This window comes from Impatiens glandulifera, chromosome 5 (genome assembly GCF_907164915.1).
Source record: "Impatiens glandulifera chromosome 5, dImpGla2.1, whole genome shotgun sequence".
Classification (NCBI taxonomy): Eukaryota; Viridiplantae; Streptophyta; class Magnoliopsida; order Ericales; family Balsaminaceae; genus Impatiens; species Impatiens glandulifera.
In genome coordinates this window covers 31,561,699-31,573,924 of record NC_061866.1, presented here as the reverse complement: position 1 = coordinate 31,573,924, position 12,226 = coordinate 31,561,699, and the positions used below count along the sequence as shown (strand labels likewise).

General features: G+C 32.1%; 1 protein-coding gene across 2 annotated transcripts; it reads right to left on the bottom strand.

The window, feature by feature from the left end:
* Positions 1-4,500: 4,500 nt before the first annotated feature.
* LOC124940658 (ethylene-responsive transcription factor-like protein At4g13040) lies at positions 4,501-11,525 on the bottom strand. Of its 2 annotated transcripts, XM_047481188.1 has the most exons (7): positions 11,198-11,525; positions 9,965-10,030; positions 9,584-9,699; positions 5,787-5,871; positions 5,505-5,676; positions 5,001-5,122; positions 4,501-4,921 (listed from the first exon to the last, which is right to left on the bottom strand). In XM_047481188.1, the coding sequence occupies exons 2-7, from the start codon at positions 10,005-10,007 to the stop codon at positions 4,791-4,793; spliced, it is 669 nt and encodes a 222-aa protein (XP_047337144.1). In that variant the 5' UTR covers positions 10,008-10,030; positions 11,198-11,525; the 3' UTR covers positions 4,501-4,790. The 2 variants fall into 2 exon arrangements, with proteins under 2 accessions (XP_047337144.1, XP_047337145.1); XM_047481189.1 differs by lacking the exon at positions 9,965-10,030 and having other exon boundaries at positions 11,198-11,524.
* Between the last annotated feature and the right edge of the window lie 701 nt (positions 11,526-12,226).

The following is a 12,226-nucleotide window of genomic DNA, read 5'->3' as shown; positions in this document are numbered from 1 at the left end:
CTATATCTCCATGAATATATGAGCTTTTGCTTGCATTGTATTATTTGGTATACATACAAGAATTGATTATATTTGAGATTATGCAGGATTATATACATTAGATCCACTTTTGGATCTCTCTTTAGTCTTATGCCTCTTATACATAGGAGGTCTTCTTTCGGAAAACTCCATTTATTCTGGTGTATATTATAGGAAGGCATCTATTTATTGGTTTTAATAGGAGTCCTTACCATAATTGTTTTCTATTTATTATTATCTAAAAATAATCAAGTTATTAATGACTCGATGAAACCAAAAAATAACCCCTTACATGCGGGATTATAGAAGATACATTTAAGATCTAACGATTCCATTGAATTGAGTATAATTGTATGTGTGGTAGCATCTACTATATCAAGAATATCAATGAAATCAATTATTACAATTGCTCATGATACCCTTTTTAGTTTAGCTTTTATGGTATATTTCTTAGTTTAAGGCCCTTCTTATTAGATGTATTCAAAGAATTTATAAATTTGTAGATCTGCTCCACCCAAAACGGAAATGAGCTAGGGTTATGAACCTATAATCTAGAATTAGATGATCGAGTTGATTTTATGATTATAAGTTCATTCCATGTCGGGCCAACCGAAATAGTGTTATATACATTCTCATTATGAACATGAGTCATTCGAGCGTATTAAAAATCTAAAAAGATACTATGCTTACATATGGATCCCTATATTCCATTTAAGATTGTGAATAGGTAGAATAAATCGAACTTATTTTTTTTTTATCTCTCTCATTATTTGGGACCATATTCATTTCTTTGGACTTTTATTGAATCGTGAAACAGTCAAACATATCTAAAATTTATTTTTTAATTTCTAGTCAGCAAGGGTTGAAATTTACCTAGCTTAAAACTTTTCACAAAACTACCCGACTACCATAATAATAATATTAAGAAAGCAAACAAAATTTATATATGTCACATAGTTATATGTATACAAAAAAAAAACATATTTTGAGTCATTGGAGTTACTACCCAAGTAACCTATAAGGTAGATACACCCTTGATAGTCTGACTTAAATTGAGCTTCTACTCTAGAAAAATCTCCATTACAAATATTTACACTTGCTATCTTGTGTATTTTTTATAATATTTTATTGTTACTGGTAATGCAAATATTCAAATGTAAAAATGATTTTTATAATTGAATTCTAAACTTAATAAAAATTAATTTAAAATTAAATCTTGAACCTATTGTCAACCTAAGAATCAAATACAAATTGATTTCAAATCAAGAGAAGAGATGTAAATCTGGAATTTAAATTGTAGTTTTCTACACTTTAGTTTTAAAAATCATGACTAAAGGCATACATAATACATTTTGTAAGATTTAACAAAATTGGAAAGAAAAGGTTTTTTTTTAATCTCAAACTTGAATCTTTTATGAAAGAATTAACAAAAATGGACAGAATATTTTTTGAAATCTCAAACTTGCATCTCTTTACAATCAAATTCTAGATAATTTAAATGAAAAATGTTAAAACACAAAAGTTTCTCTTAACAATTTCTCTTATAACTTTTCATAATCTCTTGTTTGCATAAATCATAAATTTTTTAAATATTATACTTAATTTTGTTATGTTTAAACTACTCATACTTCAAAATACATAATATTTTTGTATACTTAATTACATTTGTATATGAAGTTCTATAGTTTAGTCCAATTTTGAGATAACCTCATTTTCCAGTTAAAATGGTTTATGAAAATTCTTTAAAAAGGTTTAACTTGAAATTGGGCTAATGAGTACAAACTTGGGCTACAAAAAGTTCTAAGAGAAACTTTCTTGTTTTATTGTTTTTTATTTGAATTTATCTTGCAGTCAAATAGACTCTTCCCACATACTAAACTATTTTCTTACTGCAATGACATTTTATAAAATATATATTTTAATGGACCAACAATGAACCATCAAAGGGTGGTTTGAAGAGTTTAATAAGTTTGTTAAAAACAGATACAATATTGAAAATAATTTAACAACTCTATCAAACTGAACACTCATCTGCTCACAGGAGGGTTAGCTTTTTTTTCATACTTTCCATTTAGCAAATTCAGAACAATTTTCACATTCTGTTAAACACTAATGACCATAAACGAAAATATGTAGGGTTTGGTCCACCCCGAAAAAATAATATAATTAAAATAAAATAATTTAGAAATGTCACATCAATTGCTAATTTCTTAAAAAATTCAATATAATTCAAATTTTGTTTATCTAATTATTAAAAAAATTGTAAAATTACATTTATTAATTTATTTTATCCAAAATTTTCTCGTTGTTTTTTTATGCCCACCCAATTTTCTTTTAAACCCACCCTAAACTCTAAATTTTGGATTCGTCCCTACTAATGACGGTTTGAATTTTAGATCTGTCTTGTTTTATAAAAAAATAAATAGAAATACTTTAAGGTCATGCCCTACATAAATTTTGAATGTTCTTAAATAAAAATAAAAATAAAAATAACTTTTAAACAAGAACCCCACTCGAATTTTGAACGAGGTTAATGGGAATGGCTTCCCACTTAACTCAATCAAATTAAACTCAAATTGGTTCTTTATATGCTTTTTTTAGTTTGTAAACTTATAAGTCAAGATAAATGTTTAGATACCTATGCACACTTTCACAACAACTTTAATTACTGATGCCTAAAACAGATTAACTTTATTAAATCAAATAAATAAACAATTCAATTATGGATAATAATAAATAAACCCAATAGACTAAACATCATTCAGTTTTTAAATAAAACATTAACATTCTTTTCTTTTCCTTTTTTACCTGGGAGCTGAACAATATTTTCAAAAGCAAGCAATGCACGCAAACATCGAGAAAAAAAAAATAATAGGTAAGGGTCTTGTTTGATCCATGTTATTTGAATTTAATGTATCCAATGATATTTTCAACATTTATTTTTTGAATTTAGGAATGTTACACCATCATGCATAACTTAGAAAATAGTTTTAGTGAAAATCAAACATAATACATTTGTTTCGAAGAAGAAGCTTTGTTTATATTTCCGAACATTTCAATTGCAAACAAAGAAATGCAAAATGATTGTTCTTTCAAAACAACTCAATGGAGAATGTATGTTTGAATCCTTGTAGCTATTTATTACCAACTAACATAATAAATCTTCGGTTAGACTTTCTTTCAAGCTATTCCAAGTCATTAAATCAATGGGGACCATATTATAGGTATCTGTCCTACATATATATATATATATATATATATAAGGCCATAACACAAATCACAATATTATCCAACAACATGAGAAAGACAATACTGGTCCTCGTGATCATCTGTCTAATGGCAGCATTCCTCTCTAAGACAGAAGGAGGAAGAGATGTCCCTAAGGAAGAAAGAGGAGGAGAGGTTTCCAATCCTCAATTGATGTGGCTTGGGCATGGCGGCATTGGAGGCTTGTGGCCATGGGGTGGCGGTGTGCCAGGAGGTTTGTGGCCATGGGGCAGCGGCGGCGGGGGACATGGTGGTGGGCCAGGAGGCTTTTGGCCATGGGGGGGCGGCGGAGGGGGACCTGGTGGTGGGCCGGGAGGCTTTTGGCCATGGGGAGGCAGCGGGCATGGTGGTGGACCAGGAAAATTTTGGCCATGGGGAGGCAGTGGGCATGGTGGTGGACTGAAAAGCCTTTGGCCATGGGGTGGCAGCGGTTGGGGTCATGGTGGATGGAGCGGTTGGAAAAAAGTCCAAGACAATCCACAATTCAAGGACCTAGGAGAGATTGTTGGGACTGATAATGGTGGCAGTACTGCACCCAGCATGGAAAATCCATAAACCGGTTTGGTTTTTGTGATCAAGACAAGAAAATAATAATAATAATAATAATAATGCCTATGGAAATTGTCTGTATGCAGAAAAACAATAAATTCTCCTTTGGTCAGTTGGAAGAAAGTCTTGAATAATGAATTTCATGGAAATAAACACACTTTCTGAGTGATCTCTAACCTTTTATGTGTTACTTATTATTTGGTAAGAATAAAACATGGTGATGATATGAGAACTCTTCAAAAAGCCAGTTATGTTGCACTTGAAGATGACCCCAATTCAGGGGTTGTGTAATGAGCCCTAAATAAGCCCTCCATAAGGTCAATAATGTCTTCGAAAGAGACATAAGGAGATCTAGATCAAACATCAGCCAAAACCATGAAAAAGGGCCTCACAACAAACCACGTCGGTCTTGCCTTGTTTAGCTCAGGCCAAATGATTCAGGTTACACAAAAGAGACCTAGACTTTGAAGACAAATGGACAAACAGTATAACTGCTAAACTTCTAAATACATTTTCACTATTCTTTTATCGTTTAATAGAAAATAATATTGACATCAAATGAAGCAAAGTAAAAAAAAGTTATTTAGATAGAGCTTATCAATCCATTGGACCCAACATTCCAATACTAAAAAAACCATGGCCAAAAATTTGTCAACAAATTTCAAATGTCAGAGACAAAGCAACAATCATCCACTTCATTATCAAGTCTTGAACACATAACTATGATAAACTAGGAATATAATGGATGTCATCCATATAAGTTAATGTTAATAAATTGGAATGAATAAATATGAATTCTTGCTATTATGAATTGTTGAGAATAATTAGAGGGCGCAAGAAAAAATACCAAGAAAACTTATACCCCTATTTGAAAACAGCATTTTGGAGCCGCTTCTTCCGTTGCGTTTTGATATGAACATATGTAAAAATTTAGAGGACTAAGTTGTAAAATGTTTTTAAAAGATAGAAGATGTCACCGTAGGGGAATCAACATTGCCTCCTCCATGCTCACTTTCCTGGTCACTGTTCTGAAGAGAAGGCTCACTCGACTTTCTTCCCAGTCCCCCTCCGCCTTGTCTCTTATTCTCTGAGGATCATTTCTTCAGTTTAAAAAATCCCATAAAAAAGAAAAGGAACAATTAAATATGTAGAGGAGAGGATTTTACTTTTGCTTGTGATCATAGATCGTGTCATAGCTAAGAACTCCTCCCATTTGAATTTCCCGAGTTCTTGCTTTTCTTCTTCCGAGAGTTCAGAATTCGGTTCCCTCCCGCACATGAAAGCAGCCCTTTGCACATCAAGAGATAATACCCAAATCACGTGTGTTCTTCATCATAACATTTTACAATAATACCACAATGGTAATATCACAAATAAAGTGTTCTCTCTTTTCCTTTTTAGACCAGGGTTTTTCTTTCCCTTTCCTACTTAAATGTAGCACAACATCCCACTGTCATAACCCCAGCCCTTCAGTCAAGATGCTTTTGGTGAACAAATTCATCATAATTTTAAAGGGAGATTGATTTCGTTTGATTATTTCTAGACGGTTTTAAATTTAATTTTTTTAAACAGGTCAGAATTTACAGAAATGATTGAATATTCATATCACAAATTCTTAGCTAGTTTTGCCTTTTTTTCATGTAAATTAGCAAATGACTCAAAATTGGTACCTGTCATACAAGTGAGCAGCTTCTTCTTGAGATCCAACTGTTCCCAAGTGTATTTGTTTCTTGTCCACTTTTATAGCCGCTTGCCATTTCATGTTCTTGAAATAGACGCCTCTCACCAAACACGGTTCTTGGTTTTCCAAATGCTTTCGCCGATATCGTTTCTTCCGTTTTCCTTCCAACGCATGAGAAAACACATCAGACACGAAAGAGGAGAGGACAAATTAAACAAATAATTTATGTATGAATTGGATTCGCTTTAGAAATATAAAGAATGGAGAGAACCTGGGAATTCTTCGCTCGGTTGCTCCTTCGACGAACTAGAATCAGATGCATTTGATGACTGCAGACTCGCTTTAGAAACAATTCCCTGAGGAACAAAATACAGATGTAATTGTCATGTAAAAACACAAATTAAGAAGATTTAAAACATATATAAGATTCTTATAAATAAAAACGGCTTCTATTGCACATGGAAGGGCTGGATTTGGTCATAAATGATGATAACATTGAGAATAATGATGTTTGTTTTGAATGGGGAGGGAAGAAGGGACAAGATGAGAATAGTGATGAATCATTTCTTCTGAATGTGAGTTGTTTTTGACCAGAATGGTCATAGCAATTATATTTATACAAATCTAGACATACTCCACAAAAAAATAAATAATGGGGAAAATGTGAAACATTGAGTTCCAATTAAACTGTAATCAGGTTCATTATAATCTCGTAATACAATATCTAATAATTTAACATTATTTCACTAGCAGAAGTTGTCTTTGTGGTCATAGACAGATTTCAAATAACATTACTCTGGCTAGAGAAATTGTTCATATCATCAATAGAAAGAAGAAAAGTAAAACACAAATAAAAGGTTGATGGTCCCTAAAATGACATGACAAAAGATTTTGACATGATTGAATGACGATTCGTTGAAATAACCGTCAAATTGTTTGGATTCTCATTGAACTTCATATCACATCATTGACGAGCCTCCAATACTTGTTAGTGGAAGCCTACACGGTGTAATTAGACCTAATGGAGGCATTATGAAGAAGATCACGTTTCTCCTTAACTTTTGTTCTTGCAATGCAAATCATATCAACACTAAGGTTGAAAAAAGAAACAGTTTAGGGCATTAAAGTTTGTCATAATGGACTCACAATTTCTCATTGGACGACTTTTTTCTATTTGGTAGGGCTTTTCCAAACACATGGATCATATTTGACTCTTCCACTTTAGGCAAGAAAATAAAGAACAGTTGATTGGAATTTTATCATTAAGCATATGAAGGATACACTCCAATGATGTAAATCGAAGATGCTAGGATTTGCAGTCAAAACGATCTTAACACAACATGCATTACAATTTACAACTATACCTTCTTATGAGATGATGATATCATTATTCCCAAATCGATGCACCCATAGAGATTTTTAGTGAAATTTCCCATAAGGGTGAGACTCGATTTACAAACCAAAAGCGGAGGATTTTCTTTTTTAGAACGTTGGGTTCCGCTTCTCTTTTGGAGAGTGACTAATCCCCGCAGGTTAAGTACATAACCTGCATAAACATTTAACCATTTAACTAGGCGCAGAACTTGCCGCCTGACGGGCTCAAACCCAAGATCTCAGGAGGCTGGGTATATCCACCTCTTGTTACCGCTAGGTTAGAAGAGAGATAGCGGATGATTGAATTAGGCGGAGGATTGAATTAGCTTGTTTTGTTATCCACTTTTTATACGTTGATCATGATATATGAAAAATCTAAATTTTTTATGTTTGTAAAAAATACATTGATCTAAAAGATAATTTGAACATGATCCAAAAAAATATGATTGTGAAAAAAATCTTTATAACAAATGAAGCAAAAGAAATTACACTATAATTTGGATCATGATCTAAAAAAGAATTTGTATACCAAATGAAGTAATTAAAACCACACTATAATCTGGATAATGATCCAAAAAATAATTTGATCAAGATTCATGGAAAAATATCTCATACAAATCGGAAAAAAAAAATCTCTTTAAATTTTAACTTTGGTAATTCTTAATGAGATCGTGACAAAATATCAGTTTCTAAATAGGCTCAATGCACTCTTTACCAAACTTAAATGGGACTTGGTCAAAGAAAGGGACTTGTTTTGTATCTCAATGATTCATAACATTTACTTAAGGGGTGCCACATTATTTAGGTTAAATCCAAACTGGGATTCTCCATTTCTTTGGAGGAATATTGTGCATAACTTGGTTTACCTTGAAAAAGAACATTGATTCAAGGTTGTGGATGGAACAAGTTTTAATATCTAGCACGAAAAAACAAACATTGATGGATCTTTCTCAAAACACAAAATTCAACCACACAACAAACTCTCTTGGTTGCCCAGCTCATTAATGATGAGACTACTAGAGGGAGATGGATTTAGTTTTCTTCTTCAACAACCCAGAAGTAAAAACAAACAAAAATATGCAAATTCCAATACAATACCAATATGAAAGCAATTCGGTGTTCTTTTGGAAACTCTGAAGAAATTTAAGGAGACTACTCACGTGGAAATTCAATTGTTTGCAATTTCATAACAGATCATTTTCAGTATAAATAGGATCCATCCACGGTGACCTGAAACTACCATGGATTTACATTTTGGATGTTTTGTTACCAACTTTATTTCATGATAAATCTACAATTGCTATGTTTGTCAAAAATCACAATAATCATGATCACAAAAATAATTTGATCATGATGGAGAGAAAAATCTATATATTAGATGAAGCAAAAAAATTACACTACAACTTGGATCATGATGAAAATGATAATTTGTATCATGAGCAACAAAAGTTACATTATAATCTGGATCATGAGCCAAAAAATAATATGATCATGGTCCAAAAAATTCTTATACCAAAACAAAAGATCATTTTCAATTTTGAACTTTGGCAATTTTTTAAATTGTGACAAAATGCTAGTTTACAAATAGGCTCAAATATGAAAGTGTCATTCTTCTCAACCAACCTCCAGTTCAAAACAGTGTGAAATCGAATTCCATGAATGCAAAACATCAACTCTCATAACGCTAGTAACAACATTCTTGACCCATCTACATCTGAGTTTGTTAATATTTGCTAAAATTTTGACAAGTTAAAAGATTCATGCATAAAAAATACATTAGTTTATTCCTATTATGTTGCATCCAAATCTCATTCTTTTGAATTTTTTTGTTTGTTTGTAGGATATGTTGAATCATGTCATGTATGTTCATACTAGATTACTAGTGCTTCTTGTAACCCAATAGAATGTACTACACGTTCATATTTGCTACAGAAGATTTAAACGTCTAGAAATACAAATCTAGTTGTAAATAACTTATATACATTGGAAACAAGGAAAGCCACTCTAAGAAATTGGTACATTAAGTGTGTTCAGTAAGAATAGGTAAGCATATATGCAAGACCGTTTTCTGTTCAACAATGATCATCAAGTTAACATAAGGAAACCAAAAATATAACATCAGTCTTTCAACTTGTGTCCAAATTATGATAATCAGTTAAGTTTTCCATTGTATAGCGACATAAGAACCCTCGAAACAAAAGATGCCATAAAATAAAAAAAAATTAATGACATCTGCGAAAGCACATATAATCTTGTAGTCTAGTATTTCTTCTTGAAAATGAAAAAGGACCGATGGATCGCACTTGGAAAATGATTCACTGCAACATTGATTTGGCTTGAAGTTTTACATAGCAGTTACACTCTTAGGGTTGTCAAGGCCTAAAAGTAATTCATTATGTGTTTTTGCCTTCAAATGTTTGGTATCATGATTTTTCATCTTGATATGATTTTTATGTTTTTCAAAAATCACAATCATCAAGATTATCTGGATCATACAGAGAGAAATCACTTTTAATTTCATTTTGGCAATTTTCTAATGGAATCGTGATTGCGAAAAATAACAGTTGCCAAATAGGTTTACAAGGGTTCATTACAATATACTAGTATTTCATGAAAACAATATATAATTGAAGTTTCCATAAGATGTCTTACACCTTCATGACAAGCATAAAAGTAGTCAAGACTAGAAAATACCTCTGTATCAGCTAGGGGCATAGGACGAGCACTGATCGAACTTGTGCTTTGCATCGGATTTGCATTAACATTATTGTCAGAAAACCTAGGAAATGGAGCCAAGAAGGAACTGCGGCCTACAAAAACCATCAATAATGACGAAAATAAGTTAAGGGGTGAGGCACCATAGACATAACCTTCTTTCTCACGAGAACCAAAATGAATCAAATCTATTTGTCAACATTCATGATCTGTTGCTAATTCTAAATAGGCTGATTATGTTAAACCATTAGGACTGCCTCCATAGTGCTAATCTCAATCTGAGACAATATATTTATATAACCAAGCTCATTAGATTATAAAAATATTTCATCAAAAGTGAAATCTGCAAATTGACTGTACCAGAGTAGAGGCCTAAGAGTCTACGCCTTCGAATGCTCACCATGGTCAATCGAAACAAGGATCAAACTGTAAGAAATTAGACAAATCTAGATAATTAAGGGAAGTGGACCACATAATAATATGTTTGTGAAATAAGGTAAGACTAAATAGGGAAAGAATTTAATTCTAATTTAGCTAACAACATTAATTGAGCTAACAAACAAGAATCTTGTAAGACCCTTTAACAGCCAAGAATCTAAGATTTGATAGACAATTCCTAAAACCAAAACATTACTAACATGGAATAACTGCTCAAACGTGGGCATCCCTTAGATGTTTGTTTCAATCCAAACTGAAAATATGGTGAAAGTTTTGGTGCTCTTCATAAGAAAACAATTTAATTTTCAGTTTAAGGTTCATTAGACAAGCACATAATCTGATTGCGAAGATAACAATTAAGCAAGAATCATAACAAAAAGGAGAAATCGTCTTGAATTACAAATCAACCCTTAAAAAACACATGTACATGTCTGCTTTATATAGAAGAATAGAAGATATTAAAAAAAACAAATACATTAAGTTATACATCAGTTGTTCAAACTATTAACTGCTACAAGCAACAAAACTAATTTGTAGAATCATCTAGAAGTGATTGACTGCAAAGCTTCTAGAAGGTTTTTCAGTTATTCTTATTTTACTACACGTTCCAGTCCAAACTGAAATTACAGGTGTTTTTCATAAGAAAACCATTTTCCAGTTTAATGTCCATTAAACAAACACATCATCTGACGAGAAGATGACAAATAGCAGAAATCACAACCATAGGCTAATAAGTAGTTGAACATTGTTAATGCTATAAGCATAGGTCTAAATCTAATGCAATCCATATTAGTTACAATCCAAAAGTTCGTTTCAAATAATCCTAATTAAAGAAGAAGCAAATCATACACTGTTGATGAAAATAAGTAGTACACGGAGAACTAGACTTTCCCTTTCCCCTCTCAAAACAAGTCAACCCCACCAACCTACCGTCTTTTATGACTGAGCAAATTAGGAAAAGATCCAAAATCCAACAATAATAGAAAGTCAAATTGACAGACATCGAAACAAACCCACCAAGAATCAAGGGAAATTTGCTATCTTCGAATTGACCCATGAAAGTGGATGTCCTAGAACAGGTAATAGAAGACACAGCAAGAAAAAAGATGCAGGGAGAACCACTATTAGCGGATAAAACTAACACTGAAGTCATACCTGAGGGAGAAAGAAGATAAGGTGACCGGATGAAACGCGGAAATCGGGGAAATCGACTGGGTTTTGACCGATTTGAAGTAGATGGCTGTGTATTACTTATAATAATCTAAAGAAAGGTGGTAGTTCGATGAAGATGAGAAATAGAGAGAAGAAGAAATTGAGATGATGTTGCTCATGCATCTACCACCTTTTGTTTACTTCCAATCCATTTCATCATTATTCCCTGTTTGGGAAGGGAAGGTGGTGGGTGGAAATGGAGGGAGGAAGGACTGAAGGAGAGGGAGAATGGGTTTCTCTTTCCTCGAGTGAGACAGACAGGTTTCAACTTTGAACGGCAGAGGTAACTTTAATATCTACTATGGACAATAATACCCAAACACTATTCAAAAAGCTTCATTGTTTGGTTTCAATCATTTGTCTATTTGAAATTAAATTTATTTTTTCATCATTGCTAGGTTAGTTTTTATTTATTAGATACATATTATCATGCTTAATTATTTATTTTTATTTGTTCTTTATGTAAGTGTAAATTTACTCTTTTAAGAAACCACTTATAGCTTTATCAAAAATTCTCTCTTTTGTAAAAACAAAATTATAAAGAAGTTTTTTTTTTTTTCAAAAGTGATATATTGTATTTGAAAAATATAATAATAGTTTACTGTTGATATGGAAGACTAACAAAAATGTATCAATAGTGTTAAAATAAACATGCTTAGAAAGAATGGATTGTGTAGGTGAGAAATAAAAGAATTCAATAAGACTCTTGAATACTTTAAAGATATAACTTTTCTTCGTACTCTTATTGATAGTCGTATCCACATGTGCAATAATTTATTCTCGGTAATCTGTTTTTGTGTTTCTTCTAACCTACTTTCTTTTAGGTTAGCTTGGTCATATGCTCGGAATCCTTGTGCGGCAATTATAATAATTCAGTTTTGCTCCATATTTTGATTTTTGAATGTGAGATTATTTATTGTCTTCCATATCTCTTAGTCTATCTATGCTATTTTTTTCCAACGGATCATCCTC

Excerpts from the sequence above, each read along its gene's own strand:
- LOC124940658 (XM_047481188.1), bottom strand. The coding sequence starts at position 10,007 with ATGGTGAGCATTCGAAGGCGTAGACTCTTAGGCCTCTACTCTG. Across the intron at positions 5,872-9,583 it reads TGCCCCTAGCTGATACAGAG|GGAATTGTTTCTAAAGCGAG; the intron begins GTATTTTCTAGT and ends TTTGTTCCTCAG. Across the intron at positions 5,677-5,786 it reads ACCGAGCGAAGAATTCCCAG|GAAAACGGAAGAAACGATAT; the intron begins GTTCTCTCCATT and ends ATGCGTTGGAAG.